Source organism: Mya arenaria, chromosome 3, assembly GCF_026914265.1.
Source record: "Mya arenaria isolate MELC-2E11 chromosome 3, ASM2691426v1".
Taxonomy (NCBI): Eukaryota; Metazoa; Mollusca; class Bivalvia; order Myida; family Myidae; genus Mya; species Mya arenaria.
The window spans coordinates 12,406,759-12,431,636 of record NC_069124.1 but is presented as its reverse complement, the minus strand read 5'-3'; the positions used below and the strand labels follow the sequence as shown (position 1 = coordinate 12,431,636).

Genomic DNA, 24,878 nt, shown 5'->3' with positions numbered 1-24,878 from the left:
AGTAAATCCACCCCTATGCTGATCTTTAAGTTTTTGCATAGAAACCAAGGAATTAATGTTATAAATCCCGTCCATCTTATCTCCCGCCTAGCGAATAAGTAAATACGGATAGATAAATGTATGTATATAAAAGAACAACACGTCTTTTCTGTGAATGAAAGTACTAAATCGCTGTTATTTGATCATCAAAGATCTCTATCAAAGGTTCTAATAGAAATTAAAAGCTGAAAAATAATTGAAATAAATTGGAAAATTCGACGTTCTTTGCAATTCGAGAGAAGCATTCGATTGTTCTTCGCCTGGAATTAAACATGGAATAACTTTTTCATACTTCATTTTGTTCCTTGTTATTTGAATCTAATGCAAGATTTTAGTGATACTCTTTAAATAGTTTTACAAATAATAGAGGGCATGGACAAAGCCATCAAACCAAAGGTCGGTTGTTGTCAGAGGCCGATCTGTACTGGTATATTGTTTGTGTGTCTTATCGGTGGGATAGCAGCTGTCGTCTGCGTCACGTTCCTCTTACCGGATGTGAGAGGCCCAACACCACCGCCGCCACCAGCGCCACTGGAATGGTGGCAGAAAACCATCATATACCAGGTCTACCCCAGGTCCTTCAAGGATAGCAACGATGACGGCGTTGGAGATCTAAGAGGTTGGATCCGTTTTTGTTCAGTTTTTTTCCTCGCATGACAGCTTGGGACATAGTCTAATTTCGATTCAAAAATGATATATCTGAATGTCTTCATGGCATCTTTGATGTCATGGAAGACATATTGAAATTGAATAATAGAAATATCTTTGCGACATGTGTAAATAGGAAATTGAGACGATAAAATGTTTATTTATTAAATATCATTTCCAGAATACTCTGACATGTGCGCGCACGACCCCGCATCGGAAAACATTTTGCTTTAAACCTCTGCATTTCTCATTGAATATTTGTATCGTTAAAGACAAACTCACTAAGTGTTTATACATAAAAAGGTTAAATGAAATGACCTATTTTAGATAGATAAAATCCTAGATTGTCCCGTTAGTCTGCTTTCAGATAAGTAGATTTGTTTGCATTTTATATATATTTGAAAGACATATAGCAGTTAAAATAAAAAAAATCGGAGGGGCCTCAACGGATGTAACCCCTCTTAAATTGCCTGGGCTTGCCCTTTTTCTAATCAAACTCCACTTCAGGTGTCATCGAGAAACTTGACTACTTCCGGTACCTGGGAGTAGGGGCCGTGTGGTTGAGTCCTTTCTTCACGTCCCCAATGCGCGACTTCGGATATGACGTTTCCAACTACACCGAGGTCGATGCTATCTTTGGAAACATGACAGACTTTGAGGAACTCATGACCGAGGCGCATGAACGGGGTTTGTAAAATTAGGCAAATGCAAATCAATCTTGCCCAGAGTGAAATCTGAACGTCTAATGTGCGTGTTAAACAGCAGTTAGGTGCCATGTATGTTACACTGCATGCGTACATTATGGGCTCAGTTTGCTGCCATTGTACATATGTATACTACAGTCGAACCTCGTTGGCTCGAATTCGATTCGCTCAAATACCTCGTTGGCTCGAACTGGATGTTAAGGACCGACTTTTTTCTATTAAATGTTATATTACCGCTTGGCTCGAATTTCCTGGGGCTCAAGGTATTTTCACCGGTCCCTGGGAGTTCGAGCCAATGGGGTTCGACTCTATTAGTTAGGATTTTAACTCTTCAAATTTACTAGTTTGTAATAGCCTTCTCAATGATCTGATCTGAACTGATCCACGATGGTAAGTTTACAATCACAGGTAATGGAGTGGGAGTTTCCCTTCATTATAGGCATTAAAATCATAATCGACTTCGTCCCAAACCACACAAGTAACGAGAGTGCATGGTTCGAGGCGAGCCGGCGGTCAGAGGAGCCTTACAAGGACTTTTATGTCTGGAACAATGGGACCCTCCTGGAAAATGGCACACGTGTTCCGCCTAACAACTGGGTAAGCATAATGAAATGGAGTACAATTAAGAGAGAACACCCCTTTTATAAACACTTTTAAAACATGTCTCGTGAAAGCTTGAGTTTGAACTTTTCAGTTTACACATGCTATGGTTACTCCGCTCCGTACCCATTCGGAACTCCTCGGCCATTGTTATCGAAAACAACCTCGGATGTACGCCGGTACATCAGTTGAAGTAGTTCGTAAATTTTTGAATTATATCATTAATCAAATGTTGTGTTTAAGAGTTGTATTTATTGATCTAAGTTTTAAATTGATTGCTAGTGAAGTGAATTATTGCAAACATAATTAAGATTCCTAAGAGTTACGTCATAAAGTTTAACTGCTAAATAAAATTACTACGCGATCTACTTGCAGCGGACTTAAACGTACCACTTTTTGAGTATGTAAACCGTCCAAATACATCCGAGGTTGTTTTCGATAAAAATGGCCGAGGAGCTCCGAATGGCTCCGTACCCTCTTTAAATGCTTAGGGGTGCTAAATTGCGGAAGTTTATATAAGATGAACGTAAATGAATAGATTGGGAAACATTATCAAATCAAAAATTAAGTCATATGACAAATGATTACAATAATTTTGTATCATAATTATCCTAGCGAGGTTTCTTCTGAACATTTTGAATTTTTTGTCGTTATATCGTCAATGTGTTAAACAGCAGAGCGCATGTTTTTTCCGAGTGCAACAAAATGCCACCCAAAATCTCAGCAAATTATCTGGCAAATGTTTACGTTTGTTGTATTTCTGTATAATGCAGAAGAGCGTATTTGAAGGCACGGCCTGGCAGTGGGATGAGGCCCGTCAGGCGTACTATTATCACGCGTTCCTTGCTTCACAGCCGGACCTCAACTACAGAAACCATGCTGTCAGGGAACATATAAAGGTATTTTTTCGCGGGTTGTCCGTTGTATCTAGTATGACTATCCAAGTGTTTTTAGTGTCGAGTACACTTGTAAACGGTAGCTAAAACTCTCCGATAGAAGAATAAAAGCTCAAAGATAACTTTAAAGCTGTACTCTCACAGATTGAACGTTTTGACAACTTTTTTAATTCTGTCTTGGAACGAGCCAATTTATGCGAAAATGCATGGAAACCATGTATATAAGACTGCTGACAAAAAATATTTAAGTTCAAAAATGGATGTTTTATGCATTTCGTTAGTAACGGTTTAAGCCACTAACGGGTTAAGCCATAAAACATCATTTTTCTAACGGAAAAATGAAAATAAACGATCTGTTCTTTTGTCAGCAGTCTTTTATCATTGTTTTGCAGATATTTACGCAAAAATTTGCTCTTTCCAAGACAAAAAATAAAAAAGTTGTAAAAACGGTATATCTGTGAAATCGCAGCTTTAAGGCATTAATTACACTCAGTTGTTGATGAAATAAGTTCGGGGGGGGGGGGGGAGGTATTAAGCACATTTGGTATAAAAAAATACATATTCGTACTCCCACAAACACATTTGTAAATAACATTAATTCTATTTTCTAGACACGATTTCACTGGTGTAATGCATCACTATGCCTTATCTTTTTTGGCAGGAAGTGTTAAAGTTCTGGTTACAGAAAGGAGTGGACGGGTTCCGGATTGACGCAATCCCGCATCTGTTTGAGATCGAGGACCAGTCCATGGATGAACCTTTAGGAGCGGTACGTTAACGCATTTGAAATGTTCACGTCAAATTACACGAGCAGTATGCAAAATGTTATATATGTACTTCTTTATGTTATCTGACAATGATCAACCGTGACGTTTTATCATCTTTTACGAATCAATAGAACGCTATTTCATATTTTTTACAAGTTTATCATGTACCATCAAAATCGTTTTCAATAAATATAAAAAATACGAAAAAAAAATAAAAAAGATATGATGTTCCTTTTTGGCAGACCAACGGTTTCGATCCAAACCTCCACAAATATATAAAGAACCAGCCAGAAATATTTGATGTTGTCCGAGAATGGAGGTCCATATTGGATGGGTTTGGAGGAGACAGGTACGTGTGAAAACAACAGGTTTAATATGCATAACAGTAAAATGTTGACGACATTCTGAATGATACAAAGAAACAGTATTCTTCTTATTCGAACACATGCACTTGGGTTAAGGAGCTATGTTTAATGTGCATTGTGACTGAACACTTATTCATGGTATAACTCAACGCCTTAACTTTTTTTATCCTTCACTTCGTCAGTGTTTATTTAGTAAAAAAGGATAACATAGAGTAAAAAGGTCTTAATTCTAATCTACGTTTTCTTGCAGATTCCTATTGGCGGAGACAGTTGGTATCCCCCAGGAGGCCCGGATGCAGTATTACGAGGCGGGTTCCGTGCCATTCTTCTTCGATCTAATCCCACTGGGGGGAAAGGCCTCACCCTGTACTAAATCCCTGGCCAGCTGCTTCATGGAAACCATTAGAGATGGCGTCAACATCTCGTCGGGGCAGTGGCCAAACTTTGTTGTAATAGTTTTAACTTGCATGTGCATCTATGCTATACAATTTTAAAATTACTATATATTTGTTTTATAGTTCACGACTTAAGTTCCTCTCAAACCCTTGTCAATTTTTACTTAAAAAGCATCCACGGAAAAGAAAACCGAAAAAAAGGATCGGAGTGATAGCTTGGTTTCCAAGCACCATTATATTTCTGATAGGCAGAAGTTGTCACTGGACCTGTTTTTGACCAGTATATCTAATGACAGATCGGTAACCACGACAACCCGCGGATTGCTGACCGTATGGGTATCCAGTACGTGGATGCCTTGAACATGATTCTGCTCACACTTCCGGGAACCCCCACAACCTACTACGGCGAGGAACTGGGCATGCACGGGGGAGACTACCGGGGACTCCCACCGAAAGACCCATACGCCATCACTTCCAACAATCCGGTAGGGTATGCTGAAAGTGTTTTCAATTATGACGTCCACGAATGATTCCACGAAAACACCAATATTACATTCATTTAATTTCATTTAATAGCTATGGTTTATTGGTTACGGGTGTTTTGTTTTGTAGCGAGAAAAAATTATGTACATTATCTAATCTAGATTATACCAATATTTTGAATCCCTAACTACCGGTTGAACATTCTAGTAGTTAAGGTTGCTATGTTTATTGTTTTTAAAGCTTATTTATTTAATGAAGATTATGAAATAAGTTATTAATTATTATTAACATTATATTGATAACTCTCTGTTAAGGCGAGAGTGTGATCTTGCGTTTTGGGGGAAATCGGAGTATCCGGAAGAAACTCACTCGTCCGGTTTCAGGCAGGTCGGGAATCGAACCCGAAACGTCTTGGTGAGAATAATAAGTGCTAATGACTGCACTAACCCATTGTCGGCAACCACGGCACTTAATTCAGTTATATATAAGCGAAGCAATTAACGTTGTATTGTATGGGGTGTTTCCGACGATGGCACTTACCATACAACCTAAAGTCATAGTTATGCACCAGTCACTTGTAACCCCCCCCCCCCAGGTCCGGGGGTATACCGGGGATAGCCGGGGAAAAGGGCCGTGTTTTTATTTTCCAGGTGGCCCCGCAGAGCCGGGTGACCGCGGTGGTTTTGTCTTAGCGCCTACTTTAGCTGAGATTGGGCCTTATATAGAGTCTCTGGGGTGCGGGGGCATTTGGCTGGGGTTTTACCATCAGTTCGAAAGTCAAAATCCCCGCTATTCCCCGGACCTAGGGGGGAGGCGTGGTTACAATTGACTGGTGCATTATTATGTAACATAAACAGAACATTGAGCATTGAAAAAAGTCGCTTTTTAATCCTTGTTTATTCTTTTGATTAAATATCAATTACAGGATAACTCGCGAGACTCTGAGCGGAATCCAATGCAGTGGGACAGCACTTTATATGCGGGCTTCACGAAAAGTCATACACCCTGGCTTCCCTTCACCTCTGTCACAAATATGTCGGTCGTCAACGTAAAGGTAACTTTTGGAAAACATAGGTGTGAGAGTGCACAGTATTGCTTTTGAATGTATTGATTTTAAGTGTATTGATATTAAGAATACTGGTATTTAGTGTACATTGTATATTGGTATTGATGAATCTGATATTGGGGTAGCCACAATAATGCGCGTATAGGGAACGTTTTTTAACATTTAGATATTTATTGTGTTCCCTATAACGTAGAGTCGCCAACACAAAAATCGTCAAAGACTCGGCTGTTTATATGGACTTATATTGGGGAGATTGCTGATGAGGGTGTCTGTTTTGGGAATATTCATATTGCCGGTAATACTAATGAGGAAAAGGAGTGTAAAGTTATATCAAGTGTATTGATATTGGAGATCGGGGGTATTTGTTTTCAATGTATATTGATAATGAGGATATTGAGGGTTTGGATATCCATATTTGAAATGTTGGTATTAAGGAAAGTGGTATTGATAATGAGAGTATTTTGAGGGTATGGATATTGGTGGTATTGATAAAAGGAGTAATGATAAGTATCATTGAGTATTCGATTATTACTATGGGGGTATTTATATCGAAATTTCTAATATTAAGGTATTGGTATTAAGTGTATTCGGGATATTGATATCCAGAGTATTGATATTAATTGAATTGCTAAAGAAGATACATATATTAGGAATTATGATGTTAAAAGTATTGATATTGAGTGTAGGGGTATTGGGGATAGTGATATATGGGATATTGATATTGACTGTACTGATATTCGGTATATTGATATTGAGGGTATTGATAATGAAGTATTGAAGCAAAGGGCATTAATATTGTTGATGTGGATATTGATATTTGGGAAATTGACCTAGAGTATATTGATATTGGATATATTGACATTGAGTGTGTTGATATTGGGAAACAATGATATCAAGGACATTGATGATATGATATTGATGCTGGAGGTATTGATATTAAGTCTATTCATATTTGGTGTTTTTATATTGTGTGTCGATAATGGGGATATTGATATTGAAACTTATTTGTACATGAGGGTTGTGAAATTGACTGTATTAATAAGTGAAATATTCGTCTTAAGAGTATTGATGTTGGTGATATTGATATAGGGAAAATTACTATTGAGTGTATTGCTATTGGAGATGTTGAAAGTGAGTGTAATGATATTGAGTGAAATGATAGTTAATGTATTTAGTTTGTGCTCATTGATTTTGTTGATACCGATTTTGATTGTAAAGCCGTTGAGTGTTTTTAAATTTGAGATATTGATATTTTGTTTATTGAAATTAGGGATATTGTTATTAAATGTATTGATATTAGGGGGTGTTGATATCGCGGATATTGATATTAATTGTATTGATATTATGGGTATTGATACTGACTGTCTTGTTATTTGGGATATTGGTTTTGAGGATATTGATATCAAGTGTATTGATAATGAGAATATTGAAATTTTAGTTATCCATTTTGAGTGTATTGATATTTGGGATATTGATATTGAGTTTTTTGAATGTAAATGTTTGGGTATTAGGAGTATTTATAGGGTGTGTATTGATATTGGGGATATTGGTAGTAGTTATATTGACGGTATTTGTAATGGGAGTAATTTTATCTAGCTTGTTGATATTGAATGTATTTATATTTGGTGAATTGGTATTGGAGAATAAAACATTGTATTTTAGAAAGAGAATGCAACAGAAGGGTCCAGTTTGCTCCTGTATAAAGAGCTGGCTTCACTTAGACAGAATCCGGCGTTCATGAACAGCAAGATAGGTAAGGCCGTGAACGTCTATGTATATGCAGTATTTTTTTTCTTCTTCAGTTAAAGCGCAGTTAATTAGATATATACAGTAATACGGTACGATTTTATTATTTCTGAATCCATTTCAAGAATCCATGTGTATTTTAGATATACCGGACGGTGATTTGAATGAACAAGTACTCATGTACGGCCGGGGAACGACGCGCGGGGAACGCTATCTCGTTATGGCATTCCTTGGCAATGCCACAAGCAAGCAACTAAATGCCTCGTCATGGGGTTTGCAGGGCAAAGTTGTGTTCGCCACGAAATTGGGCCGCCGGGACCACATGGTCAAGCTCAATAACGTGACATTGAACCAGGGGGAGGGGCTTGTTGTGCACCTGGAGGAGGTCGAATTGCAGGCTTAAAATATTGAAAGAAGGGCTGTGCCGATTGATGGCTAGTGGAGTTGTGTTGTGTGTAGATTGATGGATTATCGAGGTGGGTGTGTGGGTGTGTTTTAGATAACTATATAATTATATCCAACATTTGATAGAGTACGGATGATTTTAAAAGTAAAAAGAATGTGTCACTACCTCATTGTGTATGCGTGCGTGCGTGCGTGTATGTGTGTATGTGTGTGTGTGTGTGTGTTTGTGTTTGTGTGTTGTATAACTGTTGTTTGTGAGACTATAAAACATTTATTGTCATTTGCAAGCTTTTGAAACACGATACTAAGTAACCATGGACATTTCATTGTGTTACTGGTGCTATGATTTTGATATGTTATCTTAAATCGACTGTTATACATTAATGTGCTAAAAAGGCAAATGATAGATTCGTTTATACATACATGTATGTGTGAAGAATATCTATCCTAATGTAACAAATTATATTACGGAATAAACTATGAAAAACTTCATTATTTATTGACACAGACTCATTTATTTAATGCACCAATCAATTGTAAAAGGGCCGTGTATTACCTTCCAGGTAGCCCCGCAGTGCATAGTGGATGCGGTGCTTTTGTTTTCGCGCCTAAAATAGAGGGAAATGGGCCTTGCCTAGGTATCCCGGGGTGCGGGGGCATTTGTCGGGGATTTTACCCGTGACTTGCTGAACCGACAGTCAAACGAAAAGTCCCCGCTTTTCCCCATGGGGGCATGGTTACAATTGACTGGTGCATAAACTGTGTACATGTATTGCAATTTGTGTTCGGTGCGCACAAATGTTGCGTAATTCAATGCTTGTGCTTTAGTTAACATGTATTTGTAATTAATATAGTTATGACTGCATGCATCCAGGCTTCTATCACCTTCGAGATATTGGGCTGATTGTTCAGAACTTGATGGATGTTGATAACGTGATAAACGACATCAGCTGTTCACTTTCAAAGATGAAATATTTGATGATGTGCTACCATAGTTGGATAATATTCAATTACAACTAAACATTTGTCTCAAATCCTGTGAAATACAGCAGATCACAACTGTGTCCACCAAATCTTTATTGCAGTAAAGATTTAAAAGCAAACAACTATTACGTTTACAACGTTGTTAACTTTAACGCAGTACAAAACAATCGGCAACATTAGGCCTAATAAAAAAAATCGGGTAACCCGACCCTACCTACGGAATAGGCGCCGACCCTACCGTTGTTACAGTCACTTTGAAAAAAAATGAAAACACTAAAAAAATAATTATTATTGAATTATTTTTCAATATGTAGTTTAAAACCTTAAATGCTTGTACAGAAGATATCTTTAACACTATTCCGCTAGGATAAAAAATGACGTTATTATATAAACCAAATAATAATTTAAAAAAATATAAAAAAATGCCTACCTACCCTACCTATTTTTGAAAAGGATGTTACCCTAACCAAACGATTTTTTTTCTAGGCCTTATCAAAGAGCAAGGCTAAATTAAGAGCTTCATGTTAAATCATTCTGCTGAAAATACAAACAATATATCAACTGCTTAGCTATTTAACCATTTTCCCGTTTTGGTTCATTATAATCGCAGTGTCTTTAAATCAATTAATGTGGTAGGGTTTAGGTTTCAGATTGAGAGAGTCCGTGCGTATGTGCGTGACGGTGCCTTTGTGTTTAGAACAATAGGGGAGAAACTCCACAAACAATGACCCAAAATCTCAACAGATATTTGATCGTTGTTAAAACAAAGATCTTAATTAACTTAGAAACAAAATGGCTGACGGTGTAAGTAATAATGTTTAAAGACAAAATGAGAAAAAAATAAGCATACTTAAGTAATCTTCAAGTTCCAGAATGGCTACAATTATGTCTTCGGCAGTTTTATTTTTATGTTGTTTTGGACTTTTCTTTGTGTTAACAGGTAAGCACATATTTTCTCTGTTTCACGTCGCATTATTAAATAACAAATCCCGATATGGAAAACGTTTGTAGTTTTTTTCTTTTTACTAGACAGGCTTTACTGTATCGTTATCACTATTTAAAATAGCATGTTACAAAAAAACTTTAGAATTTATACATATTCTTTTAAAATGACACTCTTATTTAAAAGCAATGCATACACATTTATGACAAACATTATCGTTGACCTACTGTGATCTACTATCGTCTCATAAAGTAGAAATATCGTGTTTTCTGCACCTTTAGTTCAAAATAAACTTGGTATCCTTCATAAGAACCATTGTTTTCGACATTATTTCATTCTGATTGTTTAGGGGTATTTGTTACTTGTCGACAAAAATACAACTGGTGCGGTTTCCACAACTTTGTCAAAAGGACATGAATTACATTACTTTAAAATGCAGCCTTTCTCCCAAATAAGATTTAACAAAATTAATACATACTTTTAATATAACAATCTATTATACATCATTTTATAGGCAATTCATTTTATCTGTAAATAATTTAAAAAAATCACCTTCCAAAACCCAGACGGCCAATGTACCTTGCCGCTAAGTGACGGCACGTGGCATTCGAGTACGCGCGGCACGTGGACAGTGGCTACGAGCGGCGGAGCAACCGAGGTCTCCAACTTCGAGGCGGCACTGTCCTACTCAAGTAACGTGGCGACGCTTACTTGTCAACAGAGTTCAGGGACACAGTACATTTTAGGGTGAGTGCATGGCTTTTATTATAGGGCCTAAAGTGTTGTGTACCGACTAGTCTTCACTTGTTGAATGGGTAAAAAAGAACCCAAGAACTGTTAACAAGTATTGTAAATGTACCCGCTATTTCTCCTGTTTTGCTTTAAAAGAAGCCCCGTACGAATTTAAGCAATTTGTATTTTCAGGACGAATTTTGAGATATTTTTCCAAGTGTTTATCAACGTGTCCGTGTGCCTGGACATACGGACAATCAGTGACGAGAACACAGACAGCTACATATTCTACTTCGCCACAGGTATACGTCCATAAAAGCATTATAACCAGTCTGTTTGGAAGTTAGAAACAAATATTTTATGATAAACTGTTGTGTCACAGCTACCGTATGATTATATATAAACTATGTATGTTCTTTGTTGTTTTTATACTATATGTCCTTTTTACAACTTTCTATGTTTTTCTTCTTTTTTCTTTTTCTTTCTTCTTCTTCTTCTTCTTCTTCTTCTTCTTCTTCTTCTTCTTCTTCTTCTTCTTCTTCTTCTTCTTCTTCTTCTTCTTCTTCTTCTTCTTTGATTGTTACTCATTTTCTAATCGGCGCCCTGCGTATATCTGAGAATGGAACTATATATTTTCAGCTGTTGATGATGCTACCGGGGAGCGGTTCACCAGTAACACTGACGGGGCGTGCTCGGAGATCGGATACGAAACAGTCGCGAACGTCCAAATCCTCGTCAAAGATGGTACGTTTTATTTTGAATTGATGTTGTTGCGAACAATGTTCAGTAGTTTTCTTTCTATTCAGCCAGAAATTCTCTATGCAGAGGGTGTCATAATATATGTCCCCATTTGTAATAAATGCACTTTTTATGCAGACAGATATAAAAGAAATCAGTGTTCATACTCTTACTGCATACAGAATAACCATGAATCGCCATGACTATTTAAACAAAACGCAATTTTACCCGTGGTGAGTGCAAAAGTAACTTACTAAAGCATCATGCGTTACATGTAAATATAAATATTGGCTCCCCGCCCGACAGGACAATAAAGTCAACTGCAAACTAGTAATCAACTTCGTCTTCAACCAGGTTTTGTGGCGAGTGCGGCGATGCAACTGCCGAACCTTGCGTTGGGGAACTATAGTGTAACATACGAGGTGCTGTTGTCAGCGGTTACCGTGGAGAACTGTACACTTGACACGTGTACCAACAAGACACTCATGGAGTTCGGCAACTCTGACCCAACTCAGTACCTCGGCTTTACAAGTAAGAATCGGGTCTCTTCAGTGACAGATGTGGAAATTTCTGACTATTATGTAAAAAATATTACGCTTATAATATGACAGTTTCTAGTAGGTGGAAGCAACCCACTTCCTGATTTTCTGTGGTGTCATCATTTGCATTATATTTTTTGGAATTCTGATAATTACGATTTACGACAGCATTGTGAATTATTTCAAGGTGGTGGTCAGATGTACTCCATCTACACGGACTCTTCTGGGACTGACACCTTCACGTTAACGTACAACGCGGACGTCAGTCCGGATGGGATCAACACTCATCGCTTTGCATGCTGGGTGATTTGATTATTTTTCAAGCTTCATTTTTGATAAATAAAAGGGTACAGATTGTGTTAAAACATTTGTCAAATGTTCGATGGAAAATAGAGACAATTTTAAACGCTTAAGAGCAAGTAAATTCGAACTATTTGAGTGCAGTGAACAACTATTTATATGAGTAAATTGAAAAGTGGCCAGTCTCCACACGGATTTCTTTAGCCAAATACCATATACATGTACTTGAATCATCACATTTCGTTTCTGAAACTGTAACTGGTATTTATATATTATTTCAGGCGCTTCTTTATTCCGACGGGACGTTGCAAGCGACGGTACTTCCGGAACAGTGCGAGGGCTCTCAGACATCCACGGCGGTGACCAGTGGCGGACAGAGGTTAACCATGACCCCATATTTCACATGCGGTAGGTGGACTTGTATGGTTGGTCAGTTGGTATCCTCGTTAAGAATCGTTGGTATCAGTCGTCGTTATCATCCTCGTCATCATATACATGTATGATTATATAAATGCTTATCTATGAACTCCGATTCCAGGCCCAGAGGAGGAGGCCGTTGGTGGTCTGGCGGGCTGGGTGATCGCACTAATAGTCCTTGGTATCTTGGCGCTAATCCTGATTGTTGCTATCATTATTGTCTTCATTTGTATGCGCAAGACCGTCGCGTCCTTGGATGATGAGGAGATGCTTAAGAAAGGTGAGATGCATCAGATTAATAATTGTATTCGTCTGTTTGTCAGGTTTTGCATAGAATATAAGTGTTGAAGTGTTCCAATAGGCTGTATTTTCAAGTCACGGGATTGAAATGAGAAAATTTGGTATTAAATATAGGATCAATGCATCCGTAAGAATGGAACAGCAGTAACTTCAAGTGTTTCGTTTTGATGAAAATCCGAGGTATAGTACAGAATGTTCATCACTCGTATTAATCGTTTGGTTAAATTCCAGAGGGTTCCCGGCAATCGACCCCGGACAGTCTGGCTGGGTATGGGGAGAAAGAAAGGGAGGCCATAAAAAACATCAGGCACGGGAAGGACCCAGCGTAAGAAATAACGCTTTTGATTCCGATAACGCATACTTTTTGCATAACCATTTGTCATTTACAATTTAACTTTGACAATAATATACCTGCTTTACATCTTTATGCTGTTCAGCAGCCTTTTGGAATAAACAGCATGGTTAAAAATTAAAAAACGCATACTGTATATTATTAAAATCTTTTTAACTAGTAGTCAAAAAACCTTCAAAACGTAAATATTCAAAAGCATATTTCTTTACTTCGACGTCGTTTATTTACTTGCTCTGGTCACTCAGATATAAACCGTTTAAACGGGAAAAACCAGACCGGGAGGGGACGTTTGATTTGACAGAGATTGGGAAACCTGGGGGCGGGAAAAAGTTACAGGACGGACAACCCGTGGAAGCAGAGAAAAGAGTGGAGACTTCAAAGGTGCGTGCGCACGTCGCCTACAGATGAGCAATAATTGCGGATTATCACGGAATATCTTAATCTTGCAGTATCCTAGAAGTTTTTCATCGCAGGGAAGCATGCGATGTACTTTGACAAAAAAAATATTATTAAACGAAGTACACAATGTACTCTTGACTTATATTATTCCGCACATATCCCGTGTATAAAAATAGTTTCAGAACGTTCTTAGCAATTGTTAAAGCTGAATATTGAAAGGTTAGGATTTTCCTGACTAATATAATTCACCTTGTTTTTTCCAAGAGTGTGCAGCTACGAAAAGATATACAAGGTGGTGAAAGTTTGGGACCCATCGTGTTTCCACCCGGCAAGAAACCTATACCACCGACCACCCCACGACCAGACAAAGATGACGAAGTAAGAGACGAAAAAACATCATAGGAACGTTTAAAACTAGCTTCTACGGAAGCACATACCTGCCAAATGATGTTTTTTGTATTTCATGGACAAACCACAGCATCCCCACTCAATACTTACTGGCGTTTAATTTCACCAAAGCAATCTTTCAGCGCTTTGTTTTTCCTCTGTAGAGTGGGTTATTTTCTAGAAAGTTCTGTTCTACTGTTCGACGAATGATTCGTTTATTTTTGTTTCTTATAAGAGTTAACTCCTTATATCATTTTTAAAAAAATATAAATAAACATGGTATAAATAAGAATACCAGAACTGTCAGTTAAACAAACATAAGAGTAATCAAAGCACCTACAGTACTAATAGACAGGGGCAATGTCATCATGATAATGTTCACAGCAAGTCACTTACTTGATGTAACTCATTTAAGAATTTGTATTTGAAAGAAACGAAATTTGCCCCTTGTTTGTTCAGTAGCTGCGTTCTCATTATGAATGTTATTAAAATTATTATGCTATAATCACGATGAGGTATCAATTATAACGTGACTTCCTTTCCTAACTAGGTGCTGTTGCGGATTAAGAAGGAACGTGAGCGAAAGGAGCGCGAGCGTGAGGAGCGCCGGAAGAAGGAGAAACAAGCAGAGGAGCTCCGAATTAAAATGGAGGTCAAGGTAACTATACCGAATAAACGCCTTATAAACGTCAAAATGATTCATATAATAAAGCGGTGCTTCAAATTTGATATTTTGTTTCATATTGTAGTATTTTCTTATCTGTGTTTGTAGCAACGAATGCCATCTTTCTGGAGGAAAGCAATTGTATGGTTTGCTGTACTCGCAAAAAAATATATCAACAAAAACATTTTACACAACGAAACGTCTCTACAGTATTTGAATCCAATAGGTGTCATGCATACATCATGCACATACTTATCTCCAATTCTTTCTTTTTTTCAGAAGGACCCCGAAGAAATGGTTGATAAGGTATGTGCTCCTATATGTATTTCTTGAAAGGTATTTTGTTTTTCAAATATATTCGTTTGTCAACATATCGGAAGCAAATGAACATTGTTCCATTGTTTCACTAGTTAATTAAAGCTTAATTAAATATTAAATTCATATCTATTTTAGGTGATTAAGCACCCTAAAGAACCGGAATCCAGTGACGAATATGAGGTAGGCTTCCGAATATATCACTGACATAACATTGATATGAATGTGTGTACTCATGCTATATAGACACGTGATGTATGTATATCTTGATCATAAGATGACAAACAGTTGCTTCAATGTGGATTATATTTTATTTCACAGACCGACGATTCTGAGAAAGAGGAGAGGGCCAAGCAGTTAATGGAAAAGGTATCATTAAACAAATGTGACCTATCATGATCCTCATTTTCTAAAAATCCACCGTCAAAACATTGTTTGTAATTCTTAATTCACTTAAAATGTATTTTTCTTTATATTAAGTTACATGTATGTATATTTGATTTTTATTGATGCAAGAAATGTAATAGAATAGAACCACAATGTTTTTAAGTGAGCAAGTGTATTGACATTTCTACTTTTTAGCGGCGGCGGCTGGCAGGTGCGACTTGGACTCCTCCGGGTGGATTGTCGAACGCCAAGGACGTGGTCGGCAGGAAGAAGCGCAGGAAGGTGAGACGGTGCATGCCATGTTTGTGTTGCTTAGCATTGTTTATGCATTCATGCAGTACACTCGCATTGGCGTTATTTTACAACTCTCGGGAATTTTGCAAATTTAACCGTCGAAAAATACTTTTCAATCCTTATATTTGTCATTGTTTTATTTTTTATACAAACTTCAAATTCAGGTTAAGTTATGGCGAAACATTTATTATTTAGTTAAAAAATACATGTCTGCAGCAATGATAAACTTTTTTCCTCATATTTTAGACGTTGTAATCAATGTTTCTTACTGTCTGTTTTTGTTAGCGACACGGACACGATGAGGGAGAACTTGGTGGGGCGCTCGTGACCCGCGAACAGCAATATCAGCTAGAGTTCGACCGCCGCCGCCAAAAGAAGGCGATGCGTAAGCGCGCCAAGGGCCGCCGCCAGCAAAGTGATGTCAGCGGAAGTGAGACGGACACGGACAACGGTCAGCGTCGCCGGAAGCGGCGTAAGCCGCTGGCTCGAGGAGCACCGTTCATGGACAAGTACATTGTTAAGAAAGAGATTGAGCACGAGTTGGATGAAATTGACTTTTGGAACGAGAAGACAAACACAGCAAAAAATGTTGACGACATTGTAAGCAAATCTTGTAAATAAGAACATCATTTGCGATTGTCCTGAATTATTTTTCACCGAGTTTTGTTACACACACACTCGTATCCTGATATACTACTCTGTTGCTAAGCTGTAGCTTAACTACGCTTGTTTACTTACTACTATCTCTGACATATTTAGATTGACGAAAAACCCAAAGGAAAGACTCTACATGTAGCGCCGGCGGACACTCAGGTCAAAGTGGAAGCGCGCTCGCCCTCCCAAATCGAGACAGCTCTGATGGAAGAGGAAAGCGTCTGGGCCGGATATGGAATCACTGGATTCACACCGGGTCAAAGTGGGGAACTACCAGACGGGTTCCATTTTGACAAGGAAGGGAATGTTGTGGTATGGATTTCTCTATCGAATATTGAATCCGAATTCGAACCAAAAACGTTAATTATAAGGTATTGCAACAGTAAAATATTCTTAATTATTGGAAATATATCCCAAATTCTTATTCATAGAAGTTGCAACAGAATATTTATTTTACCTACACGGATTTATTTATCTTTTCAGAGAAATGTTGACGGTAAACTTATTCCTAAAGACATCTATCTGAAACAGATGGAACTGCGGAAAAGGTTTAATGTATTTGCACTCCCGAGATTGAAGAGGAGCACAGACGGTCGTCCAGTCGGGGTAAGTTTTCTGCGTAGATATCCTGTAAAACAAAAAATTGTGCACTCTTATTCAAAATCAGTACAAACACATAAATAACAAACATAAATTTTGAGTGATAAACCTTAAACTTCATACTTAACAATGCACTTTTGGAAAATATTAATAATTAATAACAAGATTATGACTGTGTATTTACTAGCTGAAAACGCAAAAATATTAAATGATTGGTGAATGCTAAAAGATTTACTTTGATCTACTATCATTTCATATGGTAGAAATACCGTGTTTTCTGCATTTTTCTTTCAAATTAAACTTGGTATCACTAATAAGAACCATTGCTTTTGATATGAATTTATCCATTTTGGTATATTAAAACAATTATATCAATTGTGGTAATTCTATTTAAGAGTAAGAGTGCATCTTTAAAATGTACAGGCTTGATAGAAATTAAATTATATATTCTGGTTATTGTAATAAGTGTAAGTCTGGTAATTTGAAACTAAACTGCTAAACACTTTGAATTGGTTCCAATCTAAGTCGTTTTGTATAAGCTAATCCAACCCCTTTTGGTATCCAGGGATACAAGGACGACGAGTTCGGGCCGACGGCTTCCTGGGACTTCGGCGAGCCGGCGAGCGGCACAGACGGGGAGGAGGATAAACGGCAGTCAGTGGTAAGGAATGAAGTATAATTTGATGTTGCATTTATGCTATGGGTGATGTGTTTGTCATTGTGGTCATCGTCGTCCAAAAACTTTTATTAGTCATAAGAATCCATTTCGATTTAAACATGCAACTTTATACACGAGTTCATTATGACAAAGCGCCATAATATTGTGTACTAAGACGTACCACTCTGATTAAAAGAAATTGATGAGTTATGCCCCTTGCTTAATAGGAAAACTAGCATTTGCAACCGTTTGTAGTGCCAATGAATAAGTCTGAGAATAAAGCTTTAAAAATTTACCTTTTACAATATCAAATCCCAAATGAGATTTGTTGATTTTGCTTGCATCTTCACAATTGTTTAATAAAAATGCATTCACAACTTTATGCACCTTTTCCAGTCTATCAGGCCGGCCTCCGGTCGCCAGGTTGCCTTTAGTGTCGGCGGCGATAGAAGTAAGACATCTTCTCCTTTGGAGGACATCGACTACAATACACGGAAGGTCAGAAGACGCACTGAAATATCCCTTAAGTGTGATGTATTTGAGATACATTAGCAGACGCACTGACATATGCCTATAAGTGTTATGTATTTGAAATACATAAGCAGACGCGCTGGCATATGCCTTATAAGTGTGATGTATTTGAGATACATTGGAAGACTCACTGACATATCCCTATAAGTGGGATGTATTTGAGATACATTAGCAGACGCACTGACATATCCCTATAAGTGTGATGAGTCTGAGACGCGCTAACATATCCCTATAAGTGTGATGTATTTGAGATACATTAGCAGACGCACTGACATATGCCTATAAGTGTGATTTATTTGAGATAGATCAGCAAACACACTGACATATCCCTATAAGTGTGATGTACTTGAGATAGATCAGCAAACACACTGACATATCCCTATAAGTGTGATATATTTGAGTTACATTAGCAGACGCACTGACATCTACCTATAAGTGTGATGTATTTGAGATACATCTGCAGACAAACTGACATATCCCTGTAAGTGGGATGTTTTTGAGATACATTAGCATACGCACTGACATATGCCTATAAGTGTGATGTATTTAAGATACATTAGCAGACGCACTGATATATGCCTTATAAGTGTGATGTATTTGAGATACATTAGCATACGCACTGACATATCCCTATAAGTGTGATGTATTTGAAGTACATCTGCAGCCGAACAAACATATGCATATACGTGTGATGTATTTGAGATACATCTGCAGACGAACTGACATATGCCTATAAGTGTGATGTATTTGAGATTAATCTGCAGACGAACTGACATATGCCTATAAGTGTGATGTATTTGAGATACATCTGCAGACACACGGACATATCCCTATAGGTGCGATGTATTTGAGATATATCAGTAGATTCACTGACATTTGCATATAAGTGTGATGTATTTGAGATACATCAGAAAACATACTGACATATGCCTATACATGTGATGTATTTGAGATACATCAGCAAATGCACTGACATATGCCTATACATGTGATGTATTTAAGATACATCAGAAAACATACTGACATATGCCTATAAGTGTGATGTATTTGAGAAACAGCAGTAGATGCACTGACTAGTGATGGAACGATTATCGAGTACAATCGATAAATCGTCGCTGACAATGCTTAGTCGGCGACAATCGATAGTGGTTGTCCAAAATCGATGTCGCTAATGTTACTTCCGGTAACTACGTATTTTAGTTACGCGGTAAAATAAGGTTACATGTCAATTTTTCCATCCGGTAAATTCTCGTTGAGTTCTTTTTAACAAGGGAGATCAGTCTCTAACACAAATGCGGTGAATGTAAACACTTTTGCTTAAAAACTTACAAGGTCTCCCAAAATAAATTGTTTTAAATTGTATATATATTTCATAAAACCCCAATAGTCGGTATCTATGGTGTAGTGGGTCCGATCTAACCTGCAAATACCGGGGATCCCGGCTCGATGCATTCTGTTTTTGAAACCTTTTTGTGGTATCGTTTGTTATAAACAAAAATCCATATTATAGGTTATTGAATGTTAAGCTGGTTCACAAATATTCAATATGTTTTTACATGGATAAAATGCTAAGATAACATACTTGATGCGGTGTGCATCATTTTGCAATTGATGTGCAATTATTTAGTATGTGTTTTGTTTTTTTCGTTAAGACAGAAAAAGGTTATGGATATTTACTTACTGTTGCAATAAGCACGACTATAGCATCACACATACTAATTTTAGATTAAACAATTTAAATGATCATGATTATACTATGTATATAGAATGTATTTCCTAAATGATTATATGAACTTTCGATTATTGTCCGATAGTAAATCGAATTACTTGATCTGATTCGATTCGATTATCGATAGCAAATGGACTCCGATTTTCAAACAGTAGCACTGACATATGCCTATAAGTGTGATGTATTTGAGGTACATCAGTAAACATACTGACATATGCCTATAAGTGTGGTGTATTTGAGGTACATCAGTAAACATACTGACATATGCCTATAAGTGTGATGTAATTGAGTAGGATGTATTTGAGATACATTAGCAGACGCACTGACATATCCCTTTAAGTAGAATGTATTTGAGATACATCAGCCGACGCACTGACATACCCCTATAAGTGTGATGTATTTGTGATACATTAGCAGATGCACTGACATATGCCTTATAAGTGTGATGTTTTTTAAGATACATCAGCAGACGCACTGACATATGCCTACAAGTGTGATGTATTTGAGGTACATCAGTAAACATACTGACATATGCCTGTAAGTGTGATGTATTTGAGGTACATCAGTAAAAATACTGACATATGCCTATAAGTGTGATGTATTTGAGGTACATCAGTTAACATACTGATAAATACCTATACGTGTGATGTATTTGAGGTTCATCAGTAATCCTACTGACATTTGCCTATAAGAGTGATGTATTTGAGGTACATCAGTAAACACACTGACATATCCGTATAAGTGTGATGCATTTAAGACACAGCAGCAGACGCACTGACATATGCCTTTGAGTCTGATGTATTTGAGATACAGCAGCAGACGCACTGACATATCCGTTTGAGTCTGATGTATTTGAGATACATTTGCAGACGCACTGACATATGCCTATAAGTGTGATGTTTTTGAGATACATTTGCAGACGCACTGACATATGCCTTTAAGTGTGATGTATTTGAGATACAGCAGCAGATGCACTGACATATTGCTTTGAGTGTGATGAAATTGAGGTACATCAGCACACGTACTTACATATCCTTATAAGTGCGATGAATTTTACTTATACTGCTCTTTTCGTTATAAATTCTAAATAATTTATTTTAGTTAGTTTATGTTTTGCTTGTGGTGACTGCTAACAAGCAATGTGCTGAAGAATTCAACTCTCATGTTAAAGGGTCGACAGTTGGGATCGGCGGAGCGGGGTCTGCTTAAACAGCGGTTGTTCGATAAAAACGGCAAGCCAACCACTGAAGAAAAACATCCAACCACACCGGTACTACTTTTTATCATTTCTGTATGCGAATCCCAAAGAACGGATTCATCTTCTCTTAAAGCTTCACTCTCACAGATTGATCGTTTTAACAACTTTTTTTTTGTCTTGGAACGAGCCAATTTATGCGAAATTGCATGGAAACCAGTGATATAAGACTGCTGGCAAAAATCAGATCGCAGATTTTATTTTTTAAGTTTAATAATTGATGTTTTATGCATTTTTCTTAAACCGTTAGTAACGCTTAAGGCAATTAAAATTAATTTTAAACCGGAGAGATGAAAATCTGCGATCTGATCTTCTATCAGCAGTCTTATATAACTAGTTTAGGCAAACATTTGCTCATTCAAAGACAAAAAAAAAGTTGTCAAAATGGTAAATCTGTGAGAGTGCAGCTTTAAACGGCTGCTTGTTAAAAAAGCTTCCATTAAATTGGAAGAAAACACCCGTTCCTTTCAGGTGGTCAGACCATTTACAATGGATGGCCGCGTAACACTTTGTGAATTTCGCAACAAACACCATACACAATTCAAATCCAACTTGCACACTCAACTATTTCAGATCTTCTTCAAAGGTCCCACGGGCGGTCTTAAAGCGGATGCGGTTTACATCGACAGTGCCCAGATAGAGCGACACGAGCCGGTGAAGGCGCCTGCACGCAGCCAGTCCCAGCGGCCACCAGCTTCGGGCTCACAGATGATCAAGCGCTCAGACACATTCGAGGACGGACGACCAAACATGAGCCGCAGAAAATCAAGTGAGTTATTTTGTCTTAAGCCTTAATGTGATTAAATACAATTGATTATTGAAAATCACTTACAGGGCTCGAAACAGCAATACTTCATTACTCATGTTCCATTAATGCTGATTGAATACTTGACCTTTAAAGTCCATATTCTCGTTTAAAGCTGCCCTCTCACAGACTGATCGTTTTAACTTTTAACTTTTTTTTATTTTGTGTCTTGAATGAGCAAATTTTCTCGTAAACGTCTGGAAACTAGTGATGTAAGACTGCTGAAAAAAGACCAGAACGCAGTTTATGATTTTGGTTCGAAAATTGATGAGCGTTTCTAACACTTTCAGAAAAACGAACTGATCGGTAGTTTTACCAAACATTTTTTTTTGTAAATTATTTTATATGACTGAATTGAATGCATTGATGCTCAAATCAGTCGATTTTGAGACAACTTGTTAAAAAATGACAAAACTGACTATCTGTAAGAGAGCAGCTTGAACGGTTCACTCCGTATAATATGTGCTGCATTAAAGTTAACGTTTGTCATTACATTTTTTATTAACATAATTGTCTTGAAAACTATGATGGTATATCTATGGCATACAGTTTAAAATCAGGTACGAATATTGAGCTACGTTTCAACCAATGTGTTGCCATGTCTGTTTCAGGGCTGAGGTCCTCCTGGACAGGCAATGCAAACTTGATTCCCGAGGAAGACAACGCTATGCAGGTTTGTAGCACTTGCATGGGCTACTTAAAACTTAAAATCAATTGAATCGCAAGGATTATCATTAGTGTCTCTTTCCTTCATTTTGCGACTCTTCATGCTTGTGCAATTAACAGGCAGTTTTTGACAGCTGGTGTGTTCCGGTCTATCTATTGCATTATCTATATTCATATTTCGTTATTTTAAATCATTTCAGGGCATGTCAAAGGGCAAACGCAACATCGGGTCAGATGACGAGTTTTTCTTGGTTGTTGGAAGTATTAATCAAGTCAGTACCTCTTCATATCTTACACCGTTCTATGCCAGATAATGTGTTTTGTAACTTATTTAGATTTCAGTTGAAATAGTGTTTATAAATACAAGAGCTTATGTTAAAGCTTTAGTGAGCATGCTGTCCATTGATCTCGTGTAACAATGTATATTATGTCTTATTTGAAACTGATATACAAATATAATTAGGCATTAGGACATATTTTGAATATTTTGCTTATTTGATTTCAATACATTTACGCAGGGACACTAAATAGAAAAAAAACGTATTCGCAATTACGCTTTAATACAACCCCACACGTATAGTTATTTCAAATATTTATATTCTTATAGCTAAGCAAGCCCCCGGAGATCCTGGATTCCCAGCTTGGCATTAACCGATGCACGCGGTACAGTGAGCGACACGGAGCGCCCCGGGAGCCGTCCGGTTTAACAGACATCAGCATGCGCACGGCGCCCGACTCCACTACACCCGACAAAGTGAACTGTCGGAAATACCTAGAAGAGCTTTACAAGGATAAGATATACTTCGACAAATACATTAAGACTGAAAGTAGGTATACTTTAGAGTAATTATTTATCATTTATCTGTCTTAATTTCATATATTAAGTTTAAAGCCAGAGCGTCAGAATTAATTGCAATACTTCATACATGTACTAAATCTAGTTCCGACGCAAGAAAAAATGCTCTTCTATTCTATTTTTTTTTTCATTTACTGGCTTTAGTCGTGCATGGTCTAAAATTATACCGCTAACTATTGATGTTACGGTGAACTTAAATAAAATACGCATTGGCTATTAACTCTCCTTTCAGAGCTTCCTACAAATGCTGCAGTGGAGACACGTGAACTAGCTGATCACGCGAGGAGTTCCCTGAATAACTTAGCGGTGTATTTGAAGGAACACCAGCCTCTCAACCCCGCACCGCCACCAAGTGAGCTTAGGTTGAAGCTTTCCCGCATGCACACAGTCCATGCTGAGGATTCAAGGAAAAACTCTATGCCAATATCAGTAAGCGAACGTCCATTGAGCGCCGACGACATAAGGGACAGTACAGTGGCCTCTAAAGCACAGAGCCGTGAGGTCACCATGTCGCTTACCACTGATAGGTCGGCATGGGCCCCGGTGGACACTACCGGAGAGCTCGTGCCACCGTCTCCCGTGGGCATTTCCGGTGAGCGTGTCGCGCCAGTAGGGGGGCCATCAGGGTCAATTGAAAAGACAGTCACTATTGATGAACCTTCTAAAAACCTGACGAGGGAAAAATCATCCACAAAACCCCCAGCGCCACAAAAGCATTCACCTGCAAAGAAAACAAGTGTTGCGACGCAGGAGGCTGTAATACCCAATAATGTGATGTCTCTTGTAGACACATCGTAACTTGTGTTTCATAAAACCCGTTTGTAATAAAGGAACTCCAATTTTCTACTTTGTAAAGCCATACGGTAGTGGTTATATTTGTTAGTCACGAGTTTTCATTTTTTCTTTTAATTATTACTGTTCATTTGTTTTTATATGATCCGATAGAAATTTAACTTGGACGGTATGTCTTTGATAATGACTGCTATTTATTATAATTCTAATTTTTGAGAGAGAGAGAGAGAGAGAGAGAGAAAGAGAGAGAAAAGAGAGAGAGAGAGAGAGAGAGAGAGAGAGAGAGCGTGTGTGTGTGTGTGAATGCGCGCGTGCGTGTGCGCGTGTGTATGTGTGAGAAAGAGAGAGAGGTTATATTCGTGTTTGCTCTTATATATGATATATCTGTGATATTCATTGTTATCATTTTGAAATAAATGCTTTCATTCATGTGCTTTCTTTATTAAACAACAAATAGTTCGCTAACA

The 24,878-nt window shown here is 37.7% G+C and overlaps 2 protein-coding genes across 3 annotated transcripts; both read left to right on the top strand.

The window, feature by feature from the left end:
* The first annotated feature begins 156 nt into the window (after positions 1-156).
* LOC128227546 (maltase A3-like) lies at positions 157-8,545 on the top strand. The gene is made up of 11 exons (XM_052938195.1): positions 157-658; positions 1,195-1,374; positions 1,831-1,988; positions 2,765-2,890; positions 3,549-3,656; positions 3,897-4,003; positions 4,270-4,468; positions 4,711-4,899; positions 5,823-5,951; positions 7,626-7,716; positions 7,853-8,545. Exons 1-11 carry the CDS (start codon positions 412-414, stop codon positions 8,110-8,112), a joined length of 1,794 nt encoding a protein of 597 aa, XP_052794155.1. The 5' UTR covers positions 157-411; the 3' UTR covers positions 8,113-8,545.
* A 1,352-nt stretch (positions 8,546-9,897) lies between these two features.
* LOC128227542 (uncharacterized) lies at positions 9,898-24,840 on the top strand. Of its 2 annotated transcripts, XM_052938191.1 has the most exons (28): positions 9,898-10,038; positions 10,608-10,788; positions 10,966-11,075; positions 11,413-11,517; positions 11,866-12,042; positions 12,238-12,353; positions 12,632-12,758; positions 12,889-13,047; positions 13,299-13,392; positions 13,665-13,800; positions 14,083-14,196; positions 14,756-14,863; positions 15,149-15,175; positions 15,323-15,367; positions 15,506-15,553; positions 15,767-15,853; positions 16,151-16,465; positions 16,625-16,646; positions 16,782-16,831; positions 17,003-17,125; positions 17,685-17,780; positions 18,174-18,275; positions 21,209-21,307; positions 21,866-22,061; positions 22,709-22,770; positions 22,964-23,035; positions 23,371-23,590; positions 23,852-24,840. In XM_052938191.1, exons 1-28 carry the CDS (start codon positions 9,972-9,974, stop codon positions 24,415-24,417), a joined length of 3,624 nt encoding a protein of 1,207 aa, XP_052794151.1. In that variant the 5' UTR covers positions 9,898-9,971; the 3' UTR covers positions 24,418-24,840. The 2 variants fall into 2 exon arrangements, with proteins under 2 accessions (XP_052794151.1, XP_052794150.1); XM_052938190.1 differs by having other exon boundaries at positions 16,625-16,831.
* Positions 24,841-24,878: the final 38 nt, after the last annotated feature.